Source organism: Pelodiscus sinensis, chromosome 6, assembly GCF_049634645.1.
Source record: "Pelodiscus sinensis isolate JC-2024 chromosome 6, ASM4963464v1, whole genome shotgun sequence".
Classification (NCBI taxonomy): Eukaryota; Metazoa; Chordata; order Testudines; family Trionychidae; genus Pelodiscus; species Pelodiscus sinensis.
Genome location: NC_134716.1, coordinates 68,227,517 through 68,253,208, shown reverse-complemented (window position 1 = coordinate 68,253,208; position 25,692 = coordinate 68,227,517). Strand labels below are relative to the sequence as shown.

General features: G+C 40.9%; 1 protein-coding gene across 3 annotated transcripts in view; it reads right to left on the bottom strand.

Annotated features, from left to right (window-relative positions):
* Window positions 1-636: 636 nt before the first annotated feature.
* Window positions 637-25,692, bottom strand: part of ST8SIA4 (ST8 alpha-N-acetyl-neuraminide alpha-2,8-sialyltransferase 4) — a 103,252-nt gene continuing 78,196 nt past the window's right edge. For all 3 annotated transcript variants that reach the window (XM_075932075.1, XM_006128785.4, XM_075932076.1), the window contains one exon: window positions 637-3,170. In XM_075932075.1, the coding sequence (XP_075788190.1) occupies window positions 2,888-3,170 (283 nt within the window). In that variant the 3' untranslated portion in view covers window positions 637-2,887. The remainder of the gene's footprint in view (window positions 3,171-25,692) is intronic.

Sequence of the window (25,692 nt, the reverse complement as noted above, 5' to 3'; positions counted from 1 at the left end):
ACAACTAAAGGAGGGAAGATTTGGGGAGCTTGAATGGAAGGCCTCTCTACATTTTGGAGACCAGCTCTGTAACCGTTTGAAGAAGTGTTTAGAAGCAGGGCATGGCAAAACGGGGATGGGCTGGCATCAGTGGATCTACTGATATGGAGAATATTAACAGATACTGACCTTCTTAAAAAAGGAGATATGGGTCCATGGGGAAGGTGGTTGGTAATCTCCCTCCATACACTGAGCTACAGGGTTTGTTTTGTGATTTTTGCACTGGTGTCAATTTCATCAACAGAATTAGATGTGAACACTATGGGCAAAATAGGCCCATATATATCTTTAAATATGCATTCCTATTTCAGTGTTCTTGCCCCAACCTTCATCTGATGAATTTTAAATCTCAACTCCCTCATTGATCATTCTGTTTCTCAGTCTCATTGTTTCTCTGAAGTCTACTTGAATAAGAAATTGCCTTTTTTTTTGGTACAATGGAAGTTAAGCGTTTCCATCTATGCTGAGCTTTCCTGATCTTGACTGAACTCATATTAGGAGTATTAAAAAGTTCCCTGAGAGGCAGGTGGGGTGGGGTGGGAGGAAGTAGTTTGGGTCCATCCTGAAACCCTTTTTTGACTGCCATCTCAACTGACACACCATGATCACGTAAGGCCAAATCTTGGATCCCAGCACAAAGCAAACAAGTGTTGCGCTGGACAGCTTGGTGGAGGGGGGGGGGAGGGAAGAAGACATGCTGACTGTGTCTATGAGATGTCCAACTATGTTTCAAACCTCAGTCTGTTGATCAGAGTAGGTCACAGCACTTATTACTATGAAGGGAATCTAGCTATTGGATCAGCATGATCATGGACTTTCCCCAATGAGTCTTGGGCCCACAAAATTAGGAAAAAGATGCAGGGAGGGAGGGAGAAAGTGGACTTGGCCAATAGGGCAAAGATTCACTCCTAGAATTTTAAGCCCTGGTTCTAGAACTAGACACCTGAGTGGAGACATAATCCGGCGTCAGACCTTCCTCCCCCTTTGAATAAGAGGAAATTAAAGTGAAATTATGATACAGAGCTCTTTCCACTAGAACTGGCACGTCCAAGACAGCAGTGGGAATTGGGGCAACTTCACTTGGCCAGTCATTCTTCTGCCCATAGATGAGTAAAGTTTTTTAAACTGTCTCTTTCCCTTTTTAAATATATGCATCCTTGCTCATGTGTTTGGTGTTAAATTTGCTGACATACACAATCTAAAACAAAAATATTTTGATTTTGCAGATTACTCCAATGCACTTAGTCAATAATTACCCAAATCTGATATGAACGGTGAAGATATGCCTTCTCTATACTCTTTCTGCCACTTCTAAATCTCTTTCTTGGAAAGTTCAGGACAAGAAGAATTGTTCTCAAAATGAATGAATGAGGTTTGGAAGAAAAGAACTGATATAGGAATAAAATAGCAATGTGCTATTTTCTTCAGTTACTTATCAGCATTTGGACTAATACAATATTGTTCAATACTATGAGAAATTTAGATTTAAAAACAACTTTGTTCAATTTATGCTTTATTCTCCATTCAGCTTTTATCCATTCTAATATGGCAGGGATACAGCATATTGCAAAATGTCAATTTCAAAATTTTTGCTACATTAATTCTTTGCCATCTTTTAATTCCAAAGAATTAAAGTTTCCCATTGATTATGCTATATTTTTTACAGTATTTTAAAATTAAATTATACATTTTACATTTTGGAAATACAAATCACACCCGTATGTTTAAGTGTTCAAGTGCATGGAATAAAACAAATTTGGATATTTCTAAAGAACAAATCACTGCAGGCAAAGTCAGGGAATTTGTTGAGGCTCTTCATTAAAACAAAGTAGGCAAGATAAATTCCAATAAACAAAAATACCTAAATCCACTTTTCCTTCAGCAGCAGAGCAACACAGTACTAAATGTACATTTTTTCCACGAAGAGAAAAACAAAGGTATTTGTATTCAAAATAAACAGTGTAATCTTTGGTACCAAATGTAAGGGCACCTTCTTATTACGTACATCCTCCCCAGGTGGTATGTAACAGAAACTTTTCCTTAAGAATGGCTCAAAATTACCAATCTCACAGTTGTTCTGTTTAGTTGATGCTGACAGCTTGCAGCTAAAAAAAAAAAAAATCAATCTGGAGGTTTAGAGTTGTGCAACAGCAGAATACAACAAATATTTTTAAGTATTTGATTCTTCCTCTATAAGAACTTATTTCTTCAAATACAACTCTTTGAAGATTTTGTTTATAATTGTTTCCATTGTCCTCATAAAATCCTTTAAGGATTCCAATACCCCAATGAAAAATAAAAAAAACCAACTACCCAGCAATCAGAAAAAACACCAAGAAAAACAATGAGTTTATAATACAAGGTCAGATACAGTCCCCTGACAGAAGGCATTTACTTGATCTATCTAATCTTATGGACATCACTTTCTCCACTAATTCAACCATGATTTCTGTTGCCAAGGGCAGTTTCCCCTAAGACAGATTCCATCTGCTGAGTATCTCTTTTATAAGTTGCTCAACTTTGCGGTGGTAAGTCAGCATTAAATGGACGATTTGCTTCTTTAATTGACAATGAATGCTTCATTGGCTCTTGTAAACACTACTGATTATACATTCAAGCTTTGTTCTTAGTGAAAGTGGCACTTACTTGAACCCTTGCAGTCAAGATATCTTAGTTTTATAGCACTTTACAGGTATATCATCAGCTGGTAATGGACTTCAGGTAAGTTTCCTTTTCGCAATGGCTTAGTGGTTATTGAAACATATCCTCTGTTGGATCCCACTGCCTTTCACAACATCTTTATGATGACGTGACTATTCCATACTTTATATTGTACTTTACATGTGCTTTATTGCTTTACACATTTCCCTGTTGTTAATTTCAGTGCTCCTCGGTTATGTAACACATGTAAAGTTTTAAACTCTAATGGCATCCTGTGGGGGCTGGTGTTTGAAAAGTACCGATACTTTAGATCATCATAGTAATGATATTTGACTGGTTTTCCATATAAATCCTTTGGGAATGGCCAGAAGCCATACAGGTGAATTTCATCACAAAATCTGGTGGTGAGCGTGTACATGAGGAGACCAGTGCTGGGTCGTTTGATGTGGACCTTGTTTGTCAGCCAGTAACTAAAAAGGAAACAAGAAAAAGACAAAGTCATGAAACATACATACAACTCCATGTAATCTAAACTTGTGAAATGCACTATCTTCATTAAATACATTCTTTTCCTTTCACACATGATTTTTAGGATCTTCATTTATCTTTTCAATGGACATATACAGATTATCTGGTTTCTTCTCCTTTAGGGCAAAAGAGTGAGCACTTACTCACAAAAGTAGTTCCATTAATTTTCAGCGGTATGACCTGTGTAGGTAACTGTTCACTTGTGTGAGTAAGGAGTTCAAAAGTTTTTAAAGGGGTTATCTTTCTTTTTGGAGGAGGAGGTTTAAGCTTTGACCAATATATGGTATTGGCCCTGTACTGAACAACCAAACAAAAAGGTCTGGTAGCACTTTATAGACGAACAAAACATGTAGATGGTATAATGAGCTTTTGTGGACTGTGCCCACGAAAGCTCATGATACCATCTACATGTTTTGTTCGTCTATAAAGTGCTACTAGACCATCTGTTGTTTTTTTTCCTGTAACAGACTAACTTGGCTATCCCCTGAAGCTCCTGTACACCAGCAGCTAGAAATTCCATAAGAAACTCAAGTAACCATTTGAGTTTTGGAATGCCAAAATAATTAAAGATTTATCTAGCTTGAAAAGACACTGTGTTTACATTATTTCATAGACATTAGATGAAGGACTTAGAATTGCAGTTTACTTCTGTGATGGGAACTGCCACTGTCAGGTGCACTGTTGACAGATCTAGAGAATAATAGCTATACCCTTTCTTTATTTTTCCAAGGGAACACTATCTCAAGGTTGGTTTGTTTGTTTTTCTGTTGTGACATCAACCATGGCATGGAAAAGTTTAGGAAGCACTAATTCAAGGTTAGCACTTAGCAATCAAGACTTGCTATAGTTAAACAGTAAGACAGGCAGAAGTATCCATGCAAAAAAGGCAAAATAGTTTACTTTTGACTGTTAAATAGCTTAATTCCAAATTTTTTAGACCAAATGTTGGGCCTTTTTTTAGACCATTATTCAAAAATATGCACATAGCTCTTTTAATTATCAGGTAACTGCATGGGCAAAACTGGATCCATAGACATTATCTGATCATTTGTACATAGAATGATCTGGGTTAATAAATAAATAAATAAATAGCCTATTTAATATCTTTGGATTCCCTTAACAAAATGAAGGTAAAATTTAAGTTTTCTAAAACAGATGTTTTTATTGAAAAATAAAGAACATTTTAATTAAAATAATCATCTCTACTTGTTTTCATCTTTACTACAAATTTCAGACTAGTCCTCTTCCCTGTCACAAGGAATGCTACTTTTCTATTAATTCAATTTATTTGATATCTTGACATTTAGTAACAAACCCCGTAAGTCTGAACAGGCTTTTGCTGACTTGATAGACAAATCTGTGCACGAAATTAAGGCGTTACCAAAAAGTGATATATCTATTTTGCCAATCTAAAACTTTGTGCAGAACCGTGGTTGTGCTGCTTCTTTGGGTTTCAGCATACAGCCCTTTCACACACAATGACAAAAGTACATGTTGGCAGGCTTAGTTCTGGATGTCATTAATCACAGGTTTCTCAGGGGTTTTTTTTAAGCATATACTGGCAATGATTTTAGAGTCTCTCAACTGCAAAAGTCGATGCAAACAGTGACAGAGAGAGAGAGAGAAAGAATCCGCTAAATTTAGGCTTGTGTGCGCCAAAACGAAATCTTGACTGATAACAATACACTGGAAGACCAATTGCATCTGTTTCTGGTGTGTTTTGAATAAACCTAAGGAACTGTATGTCGGAAAGAGGCACTGAGCTGAACTATGTTTTGATAAGAGTTTTGTTTTCTTGGTTCGATTCAAGTTTGTCAAAGTCTGTTTTTAAGAAATGGATGTGTCAGAATTTCACAGGTTTAAATCAGAACTTCTAGATTATGAAAAAGGAAACTTTTTTTTTGTTTAGGGCCAATGGATCCAATCTATATAACATTAAGACAGAGCTACAATAACTCATTAGTTCAGCTTACTTTCTTCTGAGTTACATTAATTTGTATATTAAGACCAGGTTAAAGAGAGGTCAGGTACACAAGTTTGAGTTCCAAATGCTAACAAGCTGATAAGGCCAGCAAGTGCTGAAAAAAATTGCCTGTCACCTACTCCATCCACTGAACAATGAAGACAGGAGGACTTCCTTTTGTTCTCTAGGGATAAGCATTTGCCGCCATACTAGCCCACCATTTTACCCAAGCAGAGTAGCTCAACACTACTAGAGGTATCCTGGAAAAGCAATGCCAAGTCCAAGGAATGCGTCTGCTTTTTTGGAAAATTTTTCAAAAAAGTATACATGCTCTTTCACCATCCCTGTAAACCTCATTTGACGAGGAAGAGGAGAGGTGTCAAAGAGGACTTTTTTCCAAAATTTGGCGCCATATATATGTGCCAAATTTCAGAAAAGACTCTTTCGACAGAACAGCGGAAAGATACGTAATTTGTGTACTGCAAATTGCATTTCTTTTTCTGACTTTCTCTGTCTGCCACTGTTTGCATCAAATTAGACCTAACCTAAGTGTTAAGTATTATTACTGTTTGGAGCAATAATTTTGGTGGCCTCAGAGTGGGGCTACCAACTCTTGCTAGTGACTGTACTGACTTTTTCCCCTAAAATACTTCATTAACTTTAGGAAAACCAAATAAATATGCACATACATGTCCAAAACACTGTAATATATAAGGTTTTATTTTGTAAAGCTCAGTAACAAAAATAGTGTTATGAAAACAACAAACATACAAATATCATTTTATCACTTTTCACAGCAGACTTACTAGTTGGCTGGGAAAAGAGATACCAACAAACATACCAGTATCACTTTTCTCAGCCTGCTAGTAGGTCTGCTGTAAAAAAGTGATACTTCAACAACCCCTAGGAAAGATTAAGCCCTAGCTGGGGAGGCCAGAGTAAGAGGCGGCAAGGGCTATGGGTGATGTGGGCAATAAGTCTCCATGGCTAGAGCTGTGGTTCAGTACACACTGCTTCATGGTTAGATCCCGGGGCTGTGCAGCTGATGCCTGGGGTTGGAGTCTGCTGCTGTGGACCTATCTCCATAGGCAGTACAAGGCATCCAGGAGCAATGGGAAGGGAGGAGAGGCTGATACTTTGCCCTTCCCCCATCACTGATGTTTTTGTGAGGATATGAAAAGCCCTCAGTGGCTGAATTTGAGACAGGCTGGTTTGGAGGGCACAGTTATAGTTGTGTGGCTGGGATTTTTTTTAAGACACACACAAATTGTATTCATTTTGAGCAACATTGGAACCATATGCAAATACATGCGTTTATTGGCGGCATGTTTAACAGTAGCAAAATTTAGCTCTTAATATCGAAAGTGTCTTAAGATAATCAGAAGATCCAAAATCCTAAGAATATCTGTTCTGTTAAACGTGGTCTTTTCAGTTCCAGTATCTTATAGTTTGAGTCTCTGAAGAGACTGTGGCTCAGACTGTTTCAAAGGAAAAAGATCTCTGTCTCTGGCTACACTACCATTTTTTGGGGGAAGAAGATATGAAAATCGTGCTCGCATTTGCATATGTTCCAATTCTTTTTGTGGAAGAGGTTTTGCCACTATTTGGCCCCGTGTAGACGGGGCCAAATATCACAAAAAAGCCCTCTTTCGCAAGACCCCTTATTCCTCGTAAATCGAGGTTTATAGAGTCTTGCGAACGAGGTTTACAGGGTCTTGCCAAATAGCAGCAAAACCTCTTCCGCAAAAAGAATTGGAAGAAGATATACAAATGCAAGCACGATTTGCATATCTTCTTCTGAAAAAAAATGTCAGTGTAGCCATAGCCCCTCTCTCCTGTTGCACTCAGTTCTAAAAAGCTGACATTTTCTGTCACCTGTAAGCAGGTCCAGGCTGAGACATGGTCACTTAAAACACAGCTGCTCAGGAATCTCTTTAAAGACAGATTAATGAAAACAAGTTAAGAAAGCTAATACAGTATTATGGGATGTGGTTATGATAACTGCTTAGTATCTTGTTCTATGTGTTATTCTGTATGTTTTAATTAACCTGTATTTTTAGGCAGGATGATACCTCAGAGATGTTCCCTCTACTGTCTGCTTTCAACAAAGGAACGGACTCAGTATTTGCAAACTGGTAAGATTTGTATTGTGGTTTTATTCTGTCAAATGATAGGTTCCCTGAACTGAAAGCAACTTGAGACTGAGCTAGAGCAAGTTCAAGAATTACAGATGCAGAAATACCTGTTAAACATATGCTGAATCCGAAACTCAGGGATCTAGTGTCACCAGAAACAGCTGTTGCTAGGCTATGCAGAACTAGTGTGGCCGTCTCACCACATGTAGGAGGTTGCATAGTCAAGCTGCTCACTTACTATGGAGCTGCCTTTCCCTCAGAAGCCCAAACATATGCTTCCATATTTTTGTTGGGAACCTTCCAGGGCTGTCTCATACCCTGGGTGAATTTAACTCATGTAAGAATAGCACAGTCAAGCCTTCAAGAAATACATCAGCGACAAAGACAGCTGCATATTTTCGGTACAAGGAATGTTACATGTTATTTCTAAGAGACAGATATATTCTGTTACAGCTAGGATGAAGAAAAAGCCCTCTCTATATGCCAAAGTCTATAATTAGTTGAGTTTACAGTGGGAATTAAATACCTGCAAAGAAACTTTCCTTCTACTTGTCAAAACTCTTATCCAGCTCATGCTGAGAAAAACTGAATACTTCGTCCACTTATACAAATTAGAGATGGGCCCAAACTGAACTGCACACTCAACGTATGGGGATGGTTTAAATGTGTAGCTAAATTTTACAGCTTGAAATCAACTTTAATACAGATCCAAAAGACACAAGTTGTGACAAAAATAAAGTTAGAGGCATTTAAGCAGTTTGAAGCTTTAAAGTCTTCTTTAGAAAACAGATTTATAATTAATCATTAATGAACACATCTCACCTCTGCAAATCCAAGATCTCAATCACTGTTTGAATTGATTTTAAAATAGACCTTTAGGTCTACCTTGCCTCTGTGATTTACTGCTGCATTTTATGACTAAAATTGCTAATGAGTTGAATAGCTGTCCCATTACAAAATCAGTTATGGCAGAATTTTTAGAAATTCCTTAAGGTTGCAAGTAATTGTTTAATCAATAGGCTCTTTGCACCTTTCCCTTCCTGACTGTGTACACATTCAGTCAAAACTAAGATATAAGGACAGTCTATTTATTTTTAGGAGTATGGATTGAAATTTATTGATTCTCTGTAGGGTTAATAATTCAAGGCAAAGGAACACACAGTTCTACTCAGGATCTGGAAAACGCAGCAGGCATCTTTAGTTAGTCACAGGTTCTCACTGGACATCATTCAAAGTGAGCCTCATCCTAAACCTGATTTTCAAACTGTCTCTTGATATAGAGCAAACAAGAAATAGACTATACAGGCAGTCCCCGGGTTACATGGATCCGACTTACATCGGATCCCTACTTACAAATGGGGTGAGGCAACCCCGCACTAGCTGCTTTTCCCCCTAGCAGACCAGGGAGACGCGAAGCTGGTGCCCCACCCAGCAGACTAGGGAGACGCAGAATGGCTTTTCTCAGCAGACACCTCAGCTTGAGAATAAAGGACTGAGGGAAGTGAGGTGTGGGAGAATAAAACTGAGCTCTGGAGAAATGTTTGGCTAGAGTTTCCCCTACAATATGTACCAGTTCCGACTTACATACAAATTCAACTTAAGAACAAACCTACAGTCCCTATCTTGTACGTAACCCGGGGACTGCCTGTACTCTCCTTCAGCCTAAGATCAGAATCCTCCCTAGTCTCCTAGCAAGGTAGGACAGTCCTAATAAGTTGTTCCTGGATTCAGTCAAATTCTAAAAAACATCCTTGCATATTATTTCAACCCATCAAAAGGCCATAAAACAGAAGACCAATTAGGTCATTGTGACTGGTCAGCGTTACTGTCATCATTAACCACAATGATTGACAGCCTGACACTCAAAAATTTGCTACTTCTGCAACATTCCCACAGGTTTGTGTGGTTTTCTGATGATCTCCAACAAAAAGAAGTGCAAAGGAAAACTCGGTGCATCAGTGACAGAAAACAAAGCAGACACTGACATGCTCTAGTACAATGGATATAAGCTTATGTCCTGGCTGTTGAAAAAACAGAGATATCCTGCCTTTCTATCACCACAGTAGTTACTAAATCATGTAACATTGAATTATAAAGACTGTGAATTCTCTTGTTAACTGAGTACAGTAAAACTCCGATGGCCCGGCATCTGATGGTCCAGCACTCCTGATGGTCCGGCACCATCAGGAACCCGGAAGTGCTCCGGGCAGCCAGACCATTGGAGCTGCTCTGCCCCCAGCTTCCCCGATTCAGCCGCTGCTAAAACTGACCAGCGGCTGAATCGGGGAAGCCGGGGGGAGAGCAGCTGGAGTGCTGCCGGGTAGGTCCCATAGCGCTGCCCCGAGGGGCTGCGGGACCAACTGGGCAGCACCCCAGCTGTCCCCGATTCAGCCGCTGCTGAAATTGACCAGCGGCAGACTCCAGGAAGCCCGGGGCAGAGCAGCTCTGCCTCGGGCTTCCTGGAGTCAGCCGCTGATCAGTATCTATACCTGGGGACACCTGGGGCAGAGCAGCTGGGGTGCTGCTGGGTTGGTCCAGTAGCGCCAAGGAGCGGTGCTGCGGGACCAACCTGGCAGCACTCCAGCTGCTCTGCCCCAGGCATCCCCGATTTAGCCGCTGTAGATCAATTTCAGCAGTGGCTGAATCAGGGACGCCTGGGGCAGAGCCGGACTATCGGAAGGGGGGCCTATGAGGGGTCTAGGGTGGCATCCCCCCACCCCAACCCACCCCAGACTCCTCATAGCCCCCCCTTCCGATAGTCCGGCACATCTGATAATCCAGCACCCCCTGGGTCCTAAAGGTGCCTGATTATCGGAAGTTTACTGTACTTCAGCTATTCCCATTGAGCGACATCAGAGTACTTCTTGGAGAAAGTCATTCATATCAAATATAGAGTCTTGGAGCATGAGGAAGCATGCAGCAGGCATAGGCCTGATGTCATGATACTGCTCTCTTTGAATTTTCCCATTCTCTGCAACAAGCTGTGAAAAAAAAAGTCACCTACTTCCATCCAAATTCTCTCCTACATCTCAAAAAACCATAGCAAGCTCTTGCATATCTGTTTACAATGGATGTGTGAAGTATCAATTTACTTACTTAAATATCCTGATTAATCATCTTAAAACAGAAGTCATTAGCAAAACACAGTACTGTTTGGTTAGTTCCATTAAACAGAGATTAGTATACAGAGTGTAATCTACACAGAGAACTTACTTGGTCATTAAAGACTTGCATTCTGTAATATTAAGACGTAAAAAAGACTTGAGGTACATTAGTTATGTATGTAAAAGAATACAACAAAATATTAATGTAAACAAAACAGGTTTACATTTTCAGTGTTTAGTATTAAGGCATATTATAACACCTTATTAATGCATAATTTCTATTGAACTTTTGATGCATAAGTCCCAGGTATAATATTTTAGGAGTGGAGTGAGTGGCAACAAATTTGGCAGAAATACTTAGAATAAAGTCTTTAGGGACAACTGACTTTGAGAATTCCTATCATGGTGAAAAGGTGATGTAAGGTTAGATATGTCCAATGGTCTCATGTCTTAATCATTTTGCATTTTTCAAGTGTGACAACAGTTTGAAAAAATCCCTTCAGCACAGTTTTTTCACCCCAGTAAGATGAAAAATGCTGAGCTAGCAAAAGTTGAACTATATTAGTCATTGCGTATTCTTGCATGAGAGCCTAAATAGATGAAAATCTGAGATGATGATAAAAATTAAATAAAATGCCAACTGCAGAATGGTGGTGAGCACCAGTATTTTTATATATAGATAGATATATATATATAGATAGATATATATATATATATAGATATAGATATATATATATAGATAGAGAGAGAGAGAGAGAGAGAGAGAGAGAGAGAGTTTCTACGTCAGTCTGAGTCTGTACATCCACGAGTCCATTTGTTTAAGAAATCCTCCTAACTTTTATCATTTAAGATCACTAAATTTAGTATACAGCTTCCTCTTACCCTAACTTAAAGCAAGATCAGGGTTTGGTTGTGTCAGGAAAATAAGAAATGCCTGGAATGGGATTGTTTTCCATAATATGGAAAGGGAGGGGGCTCAAAGGAGGGATAGCTATATTGCGAAGTGCCTTGGGGCAACCACACCAGCAAGAGAGTGACCAGCTGGAGACAGGGCTTTCTACATGGCAAGCCACCAGACCAGGTGCATGATCCCCCTGCCACAAACAATGTAGCTCCTCCCCAGGAAACAACATGCCCCATGACAACATGCCCCTCAGACCCAGGACACCCAAATCCCTGCCCTCAGTTCTGTACCCTCACCTCCATCTTGATCCCTCCCCCAGGCACCGAACCCTTTGTCCTGAGTTCCACCAGCCATGACCTCACTGCTACACTCAACCCACTGCCCTGGGCGCCCGGCCCCTGCCCTGACTCCACTCCCCCCAGTCAGAAAACCTTGCCCTGATTTCTGCACCCTAAAGTCCTTGCTCTGGGCCCCAAAAAACATCAAACCATGTGGCCCAAGCCCCTCCCACTCTCACTCCAGCACCTTCCAATCCCTGCCCTGAGCCCCCTGCACCTCCATACTCTGATCCCCACCTCCCCCCAGCCTCTGCCCTGACTTCTGGCTATCAGACTATGGTACATTAACTTTCTTGACATATGTCCTCTAGCATTCTGAAAGCCTGTGCTGTTATAGGCTATAATAATAGTAACTGTGAAAAACATCACAACATATATGTAACTACAAAGAAAGACTTTGTTCCCTATTGTTTAATGAGTATACATATGGAGAATTTGTCTCCACTAAGGAGATTGATGCTGTGGAGATCACTCTCTAGGACTCAATTTAATGGGTCTAGTAAGGACCCGATAAATCAATTACTTGTGGTTCTACCAGATGATTCTGGTACTCCACGGGGTCATGAGGAGAAAGGGAAGTTGATGGGAGAATTTCTTCCACTGGCCTCCCAGAGTAGGGATGCTATGGAAACTTGGCCTAAGGCATGCTGACACCAGCTATGCTATTCAGGCAGCTGGAGTTGCACATCTTAGGTCAACTTTCTGGCCATAGTCACATTTACAAAAATCCTATACAGGCAGTCCGGTTACCTACAAGATAGGGACTGTAGGTTTGTTCTTAAGTTAAATTTGTATGAAAGGGTATGTCTACACTACAAAGTTAATTCGAACTAACAGACGTTAGTTCGAATTAACTTTGACAGGCGCTACACACGCGAACCGCTAGTTCAAACTTAATTCGAACTAGCGGAGCGCTTAATTCGAACTAGGTAAACCTCATTCCACGAGGACTAACGCCTAGTTCGAATTAAGTAGTTCGAATTAAGGGCTGTGTAGCCACTTAATTCGAACTAGTGGGAGGCTATCCCTCCCCAGCTTGCCCTGGTGGCCACTCTGGGCACCACCAGGGAAACTCTTCTGCCCCCCCCCTCCCCCCCCGGCCCCAGAGCCCTTAAAGGGGCACGGGCTGGCTACGGTGCTCATGCCAGGTGCAAGCTTGCCAGCACCCAGCCAGCAGACCCTGCATCTGGCACGGCTCGAGCCAGCCACCCGCTGCCACCCAGCCCTCTGCCTCTTCCCGGGACCAGGCTGGCGGCTCCCAGGAGCCTGCCCGGGTCCGCAAGAGACGGGCGCCCGCCTGGTCTAGTGCAGACATCGTGGACCTCATCCACGACCTCTGCACTAGGCACAGGAATGTGACCGTCTAGGGCAGGAGAGCTGCCAGCCTGGCCACCCAGAAGCAGGTTGGCATGAAAATCAAGGTGGTCCACTGAGACCCCCGACCCTGAGCACTGAGCTTAGAATGGCCGTACTGGGTCAGACCAAAGGTCCATCTAGCCCAGTAGCCTGTCTGCCGACAGCGGCCAACACTAGGTACCCTGGAGGGGATGGACCGAAGACAATGACCAAGGCATTTGTCTCGTGCCATCCATCTCCAGCTTTCCACAAACAGAGGCCAGGGACACCATTTCTACCCCCTGGCTAATAGCACTCCATGGACCCAACCTCCATGACTTGATCTCACTTCTCTTTAAACTCTGTTCTAGTTCTAGCCTTCGCAGCCTCCTGCAGCAAGGAGTTCCACAGGTTGACTATTTGCTTTATGGAGAAGAACTTTCTGTTGTTAGTTTGAAGCCTGCTACCTATTCATTTCATTTGGTGTCCTCTAGTCCTTTTATTATGGGAACTAATGAAGAACTTTTCTTTATGCACCCTCTGCACACCACTCATGCTTTTATAGACCTCTATCATATTCCCCCTTCCGTCTCCTCTTTTCTAAGCTGAAAAGTCCCAGTCTCTTTAGCCTCTCTTCATATAGGACCTGTTCCAAACCCCTGATCATTTTAGTTGCCCTCCCCTCTCCCACCTCCTTTTCCCAGTCAATAAAGTTCAATAAAGACAGTTTCTATTTTTGAACACAGGTGTCCTTTATTTTGTACATCAGGAAGGGGGGCTAGGGAGGGGTAAGTGGAAGGAGGTGAGGGAGGAATGGGGCACAAGCCCCCGATGGGGAGGACTGGGGTGGCTCTGCGGGTTCCTCAGGATGGAAGCTCTCCTGTAGCCCCCCGAATACCCCCCCCCCAGATGGCAGCCTGCAGCAAGTGCAGCTGGGCTGATGGCCGAGTGCTGTGATGTGTCGAGTGTGGGCACTCAGGGCACTCCAAGCCAGGACTGCTTTGCTAGTGGGGAACCCCTGAGAACAGTCTGTCTGGGGTGGGGGTTGGGTCCCTTTAAGCACAGCCCTCGGCTAGCCTGAGACAGCAGCTCCATGCTCTAAGTCCTAATCTGATGCCCTGCCGGCACTGCTTCCGGCCAGCCTTAACCTCAGTTCAGGGTCCACTCAATGTGGACATTCTAGTTCAAATTAGCATTTTGCTAATTCGAACTAGTTTTTAGGTCTAGATGCACTAGTTCGAATTAGCTTAGTTCGAATTAACTAATTCGAATTAAGTTAGTTCGAATTAGTGCTGTAGTGTAGACATACCCTAAGTCGGAACTAGCGTCCAGATTCAGCTGCTGTTGAAACTGACCAGCAGCGGCTGAATTGGACACGCCTGGGGCAGAGCAGCTGGAGTGCTGCTGGGTTGGTCCAGTAGCGCCGCACCTCGGCGCTGTGGGACCAACCCGGCAGCCCCCCCAGCTGCTCTACCCCAGGCGTCGGCGAGAAAAGCCTGGTCTGCTGGGGGGGGGGGGGAGTGCACTAGTTGCGCCCTCCCCCCCAGAAGACCAGGGAGACGCGGAGCGGGTTTTCTCGCTGCGGAGGACGTGGGAGGCGGGACCGCCACAGCGCGTCTCGGCGGTCTGCTGGGGGGGGGGGGAGCGCAGCTAGTTCCCTCATCCCGTTCGTAAGTAGGGATCAGACGTAAGTCAGATCCACGTAACCCGGGGACTGCCTGTATTACAAGAACAAAGTTGAAAAGTCAAGCACTCAAAAATTGGGAAATGCTAGAATTAAGGATGCCTGTGCTGCTTTCATTTGATTCGAATTTTAAAACCAGAATTACAATATTACTACATACTATTTTTTTTTCCAGAGGATCAGAAGTCCCAACCTATGACTCTCTACAGATCTAGCTCTTGTTCTCTTCTTCATTTGAATCCTCCATCTTACCTGGACCCGTGAGAGGTTAAACTGTTGCCAGAACATTTTGTAAAATGAGAGTAAGCCAGGAAGCACTGCTAAGTGCTTACCTATAATCTAATTTACTGAATTTACAGTATAACATTCTCAAGCAGTTAGCATCTAAGACAAAACTGTTTATAAAAAGCAAGAATGCATTTCGAGCAATTGCATCTCTCTTTCTTAAACTGTCAGTTTCTCTATAATAACGAGCTCAGTAGCTCAATGCTACCATCCCGTTTCCTCTAACCTTGACCTCAGTTGGTGCTAAGTGGTTTCTGCTAAATATATTCAGGGACATTTAGGTTCCTGTTTATAAACGAGCTGGTGAATGAAAAGACCATTAGCCCAGCCTTTTGATTGTGATGTTTTTGTTCTTCTGAAGAATGAAGGAAGAACAGTGATTCAAGCTGTAAAGGCAATCAAGTTACAGGAGATGATATATCTTGCTATGAATAATCATGAAAGTGCTAAGAAAACAGTATTTGTCTTAATCACTACTATAGAGATCTTTAAATATTTCAAATGTTAGTTTGAGAGATTGTGACAAAACATCTAACAATATTTTAAAGCTCAGTTTGCACAGTCTTAAAAATAATGGGCTACATTCTCTGCTATGGTGTAGCTACTTCACAGCACTCCGTGGGTGTAATCTGGGCGGAGAGCAAGTTTAGCCAACATCTACAGAAGCCCACATTAGTACAAGGATGCCACTCTAGTAATTCAGATGTGATGTATGAACACTTATATCTTACAACCCTCCTCTGCAATCAATGTAGTTTGAAAAATTAAACATGGTAAAAGAGAAGAGGGAACAATTACTGTGCAGCTGAACCACACTAATTCTTGGTTGTGTTCTGACTTGTGTTCTGACTTTATCTTGCTTTTACAGTATAACCAGGCATATGTTCAAGCAGACTTCGACATGGCCCTATACAGTACAACATGAAGATTAGGAAACTGCAAACATGAGCTTTAATGACCCCTGCACTAATCTCTACCTGTAATTTGTTTATTCAGATGAAGCTGGCTCATTGATTTAACTTGGACAGATAAAGACAAACAGCTAAAAACATTTTATTCTTTTAAAGATAATTCTGAATTTTCTGGGGGCAAATTCTGTACTTATTTAGACCTGAAAAATGTATGGGTTTAAAGGAGAACTAAATTTAGCTCTGTATTCAGGAATGTCTAGAGGAACTAAACCTGTACACTATCGGAAACATCAAGGGCAAGTTATTTAGTTTAAATCTTATAAGCCTAACATTTTCATTTATTCAACGTCTTGCTCCCACATAAGAATTTATTAGATGTGTGTGTGTGTGTGTGTGTGTGTGTGTGTGTGTGTGTGTGTGTGTGTGTGTGTGTGTGTGTGTGTGTGTATATATATATATATACACACACACACACACACACACACATATTCATTCTGGTAGACAGTAAAACCACACTCATGAAAAAGCCCACTAATAAGTAAGTGCACCAATAATTCATAAAAAAATGTGTGAAATTTCCAAATGGCTAGTTTTATATGAATTAAAAGTAAGCAAACAAATATCAGAATATAAGCATACACACACACATTTATCGCTGGATAAAACAAAGGTAGAATAGACTGATATCCCACATTGACTGTTGAAGTGCAAATTGGGTATGAATTATTAAAAAAAAATATTCAGAGGGGTAGCCGAGTTAGCCTATAACAGGAAAAACTTAAAAAAAACCGATAGTCTAGTAACACCTTAAAGACTAACACAACACGTATATGGTATCATGAGCTTTTGTGGGCACAACCCACTTCAGATGACCACTGCGACCACGAAAGCTCATGATACCATCTACATATTGTGTTAGTCTAAGCTTCTACTAGACTATTTGTTGTTTAAGTTTTTCCTAAAAAAATATTGTTAGAACACCAGAACACAAAATCCCACATGGACAAAATAACCCATGATACAGTAACTAGTTCAACTTGGACCTCACTGCTGAACAAGTTTTAGATGACCTCAAGGGAAAAAAAAAAAAAAAAAAAAGGCATGCTGAACTCTTTTAGAAGAACACACAAATAATGTAAGGGCCACACTATAAATGTAATGGCAAAATACCATCCTATATTACATTTCACCCCAATTTGAAGTGAACTCAACATGAACTTAGACATACTATTCCAAGAAGCCTCTGCTTCCCTTACTAATAAGAAATCTATTCCATATGCTTCTGTGGAAATAGTACTGACTCAGCATCCAAATTTATAAACATGTCAAAAGAAGGACATAATGCCTCTCCTAAAAGTAATGTGATTGTCATGTCCTGCCTTTGGTGTAGGAACCATACTTCTATCATCAGAAATCCAAGCTAACTTTTCTACTAATGTTATTTAGAATTACCTAAAAGGCACAGTATGTTAGTATGTAACTTTAAAAACAAGTCATCCTGTGGCATCTTAGAGACTAACAAATATATATATCATGAGCTTTCATAGGCAAAAGCCACTTCTTCAGGGTAAAAAACCAATATGCTTAGAATGTCTCCTAAATATTATCAACATCATTGCTTAAAACTATTTCAACTTAGGGTTATTTAACTCAGAAGAGACCTAAACACACTCAGCATGCATTGTAAAAAACAATACAGTTTGGGACTTGAATGGAAGTCAACAGCGTATCTCCAAAAGAGTCCGTGAATACAGACTCAATCTGCTCATGCAAGCAATCTTCACTCATGAGTGTTCTTCTATTTACTTACATGCAACTACTAATGTGATTAATAGTATGCCTCACACCAGAAGAAAACATTTAAAACTAAACCACAATCTACTAAGAACATAAGAATGGCCGTAATGGGTCAGACCAAAGGTCCATCTAGCCCAGTATCCTGTCTACCAACAGTGGCCAGCATGAGGTGCCCCAGAGAGGGTGGACCGAAGACAATGATCAAGCGATTTGTTTCCTGCCATCCCTCTCCAGCCTCTGACAAACAGAAGCCAAGGACACCATTTTATCCCCTCGCCTTTTATGGACCTAACCTCCATGAAATTATCTAGCTTCTCTTTAAACTCTATTATAGTCCTAGCCTTCACAGCCTCCTCTGGCAAGGAGTTCCACAGGTTGACTACAAGCTGTGTGAAGAAGAACTTTCTTTTATTAGTTTTAAACCTGCTCCCCATGAATTTCATTTGGTGTCCTCTAGTTCTTCTATTTAGGGAACTAATAAATAACATTTCTTTATCGGCCCTCTCCACACCACTCATGATTTTATATACCTCTATCATATCCTAGTTAGACTCCTAGCATTTGTGTACGAGCACTTTAAAAATTTGCCACTGCTTATTTGTCTGCCCTTCTCTGATGCATTGGATTCCTTTGTATGCGGTTGTTTGTCTGCCCTGGCCCATGGTTCGCCCTCTCCCCTCCTCTCTTTCTGACTACAGCTTAGAGAATCTCTATCAATGGATTCTCCTCTAAGAGAAGTCTCCCTCCAATGTACGTGCATCTCCGCACCAACTGGCTTTCCCCCATCTCTTAGTTTAAAAATTGCTCTACGGCCTTTTTAATGTTTCGTGCCAGCAGTCTGGTTCCATCCTGGTTTAGGTGGAGCCCATCCTCCCTGAATAGGCTCCCCCTTTCCCAAAAGTGTCCCCAGTTCTTAATAAATCTAAACCCCTCTTCCCTACACGATCGTCTCATCCACGCATTGAGACTCTGAAGCTCCGCCTGCTACCTAGCTCTGCGCGTGGAACTGGAAGCATTTCCGAGAATGCCACCATAGAGGTCCTGTATTTCAGTCTCTTTCCTAGCACCCTAAATTTGGCCTCCAGGACATCTCTCCTACCCTTCCCTATGTCATTGGTACCTACATGTGCCACGACCACTGGCTCCTCCCCAGCAATACACATAAGTCTATCTAGATGCCTCGAAAGATCCGCAACCTTCGCACCAGGCAGGCAAGTGACCATACCATTCTCCCAGTCATCACAAACCCAACTATCTATGTTTCTAATGATCGAATCACCCACTACTAACACCTGCCTCTTCCTAACTGTCATTCCCTCCCCCTCAGAGGTATCCTCAGTGCAAGAGGATACCGCAACATCCTATGGGAGGAGGGTCCCAACTACGGGATGGTTTCCCTCTGCTCCCATTGAATGCTCTGTTCCCTTGAGACTTTAATCCTCCTTAAGAGCACTGGGGCTCTCAGCCTGGAGGTGGGACTGTACTACAGTGTCCCAGAAAGTCTCATCAGCATAGCTCTCTACCTCCCTTAGCTCCTCCAGTTCAGCCACCCTGGCCTCCAAAGCCCAAACTCGGTCTCTGAGGGTCAGGAGCTCCTTGCAATGGGTGCACACATACACCACCCGCCCACAGGGCAGGTAATCATACATGTTACACTCGACACAATAAACAGGATAGCCCCCACTCTGCTGCTGGGCTTCTGTCTCCATTTTTCTAATGAATAAGTTTAAGTATAAACTGGAATTCTTTTTAAACCTCTGGAGTATAGATTATTCTAAGAGTTATGTTTTAAAGAAGGTCAGAAGTCACTAGCGCCCTCTAACCTCCCCCTCTAAACTCCCTCTCCAAACTCTCCTGTTCGCACTCTCCCTGGTCGCTGAGTCAAAGGCTTATATGGCTCTGGTAGCCCCTCCCCCTGACAGAGGCTCTGCCAATTAACAGAGGCTTCTAGATTTCAAACCTTTTAGAAGCTCCTTCAAACAAACAAACCAAACACACACACAAACACAAGCTCAGCACACTGCAAATAACTCCCCCACACACAAACACACTCCAGATAGCCACTTACCACAAGGGTCCCGTTTTTACTCCTTCTTTACCTGGAGAACTCCCTCTCTAAACTCTCCTGTTAGTATCTCTCCTGTTACTAAGCTTAAGAGCTGCAGTAACGAATCAGAAAACCACCTAACCAGTTGGTTAGGGCAGTTTAAATTAAACAAAATGAGATAAGAAGCTGAACAAATTGTTTTCTCCTGAAAAAAACGTTAGAAGGATTGCGAGCTATGGTGGGTAGTTATATGACTATTAAGATATGGACTCTTGAATAGATTGTTTTTTTAAAAAACCCTGTGGTATAGCATGTGTAGTTCAAGAACAATTAAATAAATAATGTATGTTGTCTGTTCCTCTGTAACTATGCAGCTATAGCAACAGAACTTGGTTTTCTTCCCCTTTACATATGCTACATTCAACAGAGTGCTACATTACCATTTATTATTTTAGAAAGAAAATGTTAATCTTATCCAAAATTTGTGCAAATCTTGCCCTATGTCATAGTAAATAAAACTTAAAATGGAAACGAGAGGATATTTTTAAGAAGCTGTACAATAAATGCAGTCAGTCCATCAAGGATCGGTCTTCTGCTCAAAATGGAGTTTGACTATTGATGGCAATGGGTTCACGAGTAGGCTCAATTTGTTAATTAAAGAAAGCATTCAGTATCTCTGTGGTGATCTGCAAGGCCCTCCACAAAATTAGCCCAGTGTACGTCATATGATTTCCAAGGAAAAGATTTCCTTCACATTCCTATGAAGCAGCTTAATGATGGAGTTCATGAGAGTAGATGTAAAGTGTAATTTGGAAACAAGGCCAAGGCTTTGAAATGAAACTCATTACCAGCAACGAAGGACCACAAATCTCTGTCCTCAGAACAAAGGTTTAAATTCTCTTCCAATTATCATTCTTTAAGCTGCAAAAAACAGCAAAAAAGAAAAAGAAAGAAAAAAGCAGTGAAGGCAAAAAGGGGGTGAGAGAAAGAGGCTGGAGACAGATAGAGAGAAAGTAAATAACTTTTTAAAAATAGCGTCAGGACAAAGGAGGAAGGGAAATGAGATCACTCTTCTAGTGGGATTTTATACCTTTGGAAGGCATTCTAATAATGGTGTGCACAATTTTAAAGAACAGAGGTGGATGATTTCCCCTTTGAAACTGTACAGGACTCGTACAAATTCTTCACTTATTGCAGCAAGATTATACTATTGTGCCATGGCTCAACAGAATTTCTTATAACAGGATTATGTTTTGCTAGTTTTCTTGCTTTTAATCAAAATGCAAAATTTTAATATGTTGACATTCATTGCTCTCAGATCTTTAGATTGTTCATCGCACCTCTCACTTTCAATGAACCATTAGATGGGATGTAAAATGTTAATCAAAACTAATTTCTGGTTTTGTGTTGTAATTTCAGTTTTCATAGTGGACATTTATTCTGATTATAGATCTTTTACTTTCAAGGTGAAATTGGAGATTCATTTTACATACCTGATTATTTTTAAATACCTTTTTCTTAGTCTGGGAAGGTTTACTGACCAAAGTGCTATTGACATGCCAAAAGATGCCAAAAGTGAAATCGGGTGAAAGCAGGCTTCCAGCCTCCTATTATTGATGTTTCATGGCCACATTGTTAGCACCCTGTAGACAGATAGAGCAAAGCAATGTGTGCAAGCATCCCACAGTGCCTGGTGTCAATAAGCACTGTGGGAATGCACAACATAGTACCATGAATTTTGGGAATGCGAAAAACATCCCCTCAACCATCTCTTTGCTTCCCAGTCCACTCTGGTCTTTCGGCTTACTTTCACCCCACTCGAATGACAGTCCCTGCTGAAAACTCCAGCATTTACGGTGAGAAATCATGGATCCCACAGTTCTCTCCCACATTGTGTTCAATGTGCTTAGTACATCATGTATTGCAGCAGAGCTCCTTATGCAATGAGTAACAGAGGATGAAGACTCATATGTGGACAACCATGGTGAGAGGGCCACCAATGAATTTCTATTGCATTGGGCTGTCACAGATCAGCTGTGCACCACAGACCATCACTTTTGAACTAGAGAAACTAGCACTAAGTGATGGGATCACACTGTCATGCAGATGTGGGATGAAGAGCCATGGCTACAGAGCTTTCAAATGTGTAAAGCAACCTTCCTGGAGCGGTGTTCTAAGCCAGTCCCTAAACTGCGGTGCAAGGACAGCTGAATGAGAGCTGGTCTCTCAGAAGAGAAGAGTGTTGCCATGGCTTTGTGGAAGCTGGTGACTCCCAACTGCTACTGACCAGTAAGCGTGCAGGTCAGTAAATTGCATTTTGCTGTGTAGGACTGTGACTCTGGGAAATTCGGATGACACAGTGGCTGGCTTTGCTAACATGGGCTTTCCAAACGATGGCACACACATTCCCACTGCAGCGCCGGAGACAGAAGTTATTGATGGAGGTGGAAGTAGACAAAAGGGGTTAGGGTGAATCCAGTGGCAACCATTGTGACAGGCAGGAATTGTCCTCAAGTCCCGAAGTTCGTAAAGACTCTCAGCAACTAGACATGGAGCATGGGAAGTATCCATACTTCCTTCGGTGTGGACATGGGGTCCCCACCCAGGACTGCATCCAGTTGTTTATAAAAATGGCATGAATGCTCTCTGGATTCTGTCACCAAAAAGACAGGGCCTCAGTTTACAAACATAATCAGCCTCTACACACCTGCATTTCCTTAAAGGTCTGAATAATTAACCAATTCAGGAACTCATATTATTAATGCAGCAATTTTATGTCACCAGAACAACGAGATAAATAGTTAGGGTTGAAATGCTCATTACAGCTTAAAGGAGGCTATTTCCTAAATTACAGAACAGCTAGGAAGCAACTAAGGCCAATAATCAAAAAAAGGACTTGGGCAACACTGAGAATCTCACAATCCTACTAAATTGCTTGCTAATGCTCAAGGGGTATACAGAAATACATATAAACCTTGGAGTGTTTTTTTAAATATCTTCCTGACAAATTTCTGTATCTATGCATCTCAAAAACTGTATTTAATTGCTTTGGGTGTTGCTTCAAGATTTGGCTTCTGACAACTGTTCCAAAGAAGTCAAATCCCTGTTCGCGGTCCTAAAAGCAATATGTTGTTACTGCAACATTACAAAAGGATCTCCAACTTCATTCTTTTTTTTTACTCTTAATTCTCTTCTTCTCTGATGCTCACACATACACAATTCTGAACGGGTTTTTTTAAACACCTTATTGAGACCATGCAAGTTTGCTCTTGTAAAGCATAAGCATTAGTTGCATTTATTTTTTATTATGAATTGTACCTACACATATTGAATGAAACATGCATTAATTTTGACTCAAAATGAGTGTTCTCAGTCTACCAATATTTGCCATGATACTGCAAACATTTACACACATGCTTAACTTTGCTCATGTTAGTAGTCCAGTGGTAGCAATTTTAAGAAAGGCCACATTGGATCAGATCAAATGTCCATTACTTTCTGGCATTAGCCAATGCCAGGTGTCCTAGAGAGAATGAACAGAATAGGTAATCATCAAATGATCCATCTCCTGCCATCCATGCCCAGTTTCTGGAAAACAGAGGTTAGGGACACCAGATAGGCTAAAGTTAAGCAAGTGTGAGTTTGCAGGATCACAGGCTATGATAACACTTGAGTAAAATGTTTTCATTAACAAAAATCAGGAACCAAATATTTTGACTTCTTTAAGGCAGAGAAAAAGCGTTACAAAGTAAAAGAGCCAAATAGTCAAAAAGGAGAGATGAAAATGTACGTGTGCACACAGACGGGGATATGGGGAAGCTAGGAGCTCTCTTTAGTCTGGCTTACAAGCATTAAACCTCAAGTCACATCAAATTAATGCTTATCCCAATCTTTCTGCTTGTAATACAGGTACAATTAGTGAAAGAGATCAAAATCTGAAGCAACTTGATCAACTGGCAAAAATGTCAAGTTCAACATATGAAGAAAAGATATGTGGAAACTCTGCAACTGTACTTCATGCATCATATACTTTTATGGCACTATGTAACTAATAAAGCGTAACAGCAGTCTCCTGTAAATTACAAGTAGAAGGTAGCAATACTTCCTGGAGATGTGGGTTAATGCTGATGCTTATGAAAGGTGAACAAGAAGCTATACTACAGTGCAAACATAGCTCTGTCAATGCACTTCAATTAGGACAAATTTCTGCTGTTCAAGGCTCTTTTTTCCTCAGCTCACAGACTTTAAATGGTGCTGGATTGTACAGTTCCTTTTGATGTGATTAAACATACACAGGAAACTATCAAAAGCTCTATACTAATTTTCATTGGTGAGCTAAATCAGCCGTTAATAAAAATCTACAGAGGTTAAAGGGGAGTGAACCACTACTCCCCATAGTCTGCTGAAGCGCCAATTCAGCACAAGGTCAGAGCAGTTAAGCATGCTGTCAGCACAAGCATAAAGCCAATCTCTTTGGCAGCAACAGCAGAGTTATGATTAAAATTAGGAGAAAAAAACCTGAGTCTGGTCCCAAAAACCTATTGAATAGTCATTTTTCATGCTAGGTAATCTCATTGGAATCATTAGAACAACTCACATGAGTGTCAGACAGTATCTCTAGTTTTTTACCATATTTTAAATATTTCATTTCCCTTCTGTAAGCATAGTTATACCAGAATTAAAAGAGCATAAGACTGAGGAAAAGAGCGAACAAAGCGATAATGAAACAGATATCAAAACATACTTGTGAAAAGATGAGGAGTATAATAACCATGACTTGGAAACAAAAGTAATGTGAACAGAGGAATTAGTCATATTATTATTGCCTGACTATAGTAGCTAATCTGATAGGCACTGTAAACAATAGAATATTTGCTACTTTTATATTTGACAAGAATATTCAAATTAGTAATCCTATAGGAACCACAAACTAAAAGTCCATTGCAGTATTTTATTTTCAAGTTAAAATTATTTCACACTTTGCCTTCATTATTCAGTTGGTATTCCTGATTAAAAAGAACCTAAAACTTAAAAATAAGACAAAAAACTAACTAAATATAAAATAAAGAGTCTCTAGTCTATTGAAGATAACAGTCCAAAAGCAAAGAATTAGAGGGATCTAGATACAGATAAACAGATAACATATCCAAAAACTAATGTATTGAAGTTAGTTATTCACAGCAATATTTGAAATTATCAGCCAAGTACAATTCTCTATTCAGATACGAGTCTTCATTTTGTCAAAAATGACAGTTATGCTGTGTACAAACACACACACATGCACCTGGAAAGAAAGTGCAAACAAGAGTGAATGAATAAAAAAGGAAGTAGTAGACAAAGGATAGTTTTAAGAGTACTGTATAGTAATATTAGCTATTTCTAACAACACAACAATAGAAATGTATTCATAAAAGACAAGCAGACATTTATTGCACGAAAGGCTAAAGCCCATCCCACTGTTCTGGGTACATAGTCAGCTTGTACTGAAGCTCACATGGTTCCTTCTCCATATTATTTTTAGAAAACTCAAAAGATATGACTACACAAGCTGCATGTTATACCTCTAGTTGGCGTGCAGACATAGCCCAGTAATTCACAATGTACACCAAATTTCGTAAACAGGAAACACCACCTAGCATAACTGACAGCAGACTAAGGGGTGTTCTTAATTGAATGGGTTGCAACAGTGTTCAGGGAATGCTGCCACACACAAGAAGCAGGCAGAGTCCCACCTTCCTATCTCTCCTTGACACAGTCTCTACCCCTCTATGAGGAAGAATTCTCTACTGCCTATAAGGCAGTTTTACAACAGGGGAATGAGCTTCCAAAAGAGATTCAGCCAGGTCAAGAGTCTGACCCATGTGTTTTAGTTTGTCCATCAGTGCTATCATATGAATGTGTCTCTGACAAATTCACCCTAGTCTATTGAAAGACTGATTTTGTTAGAGAGACACTGTATAT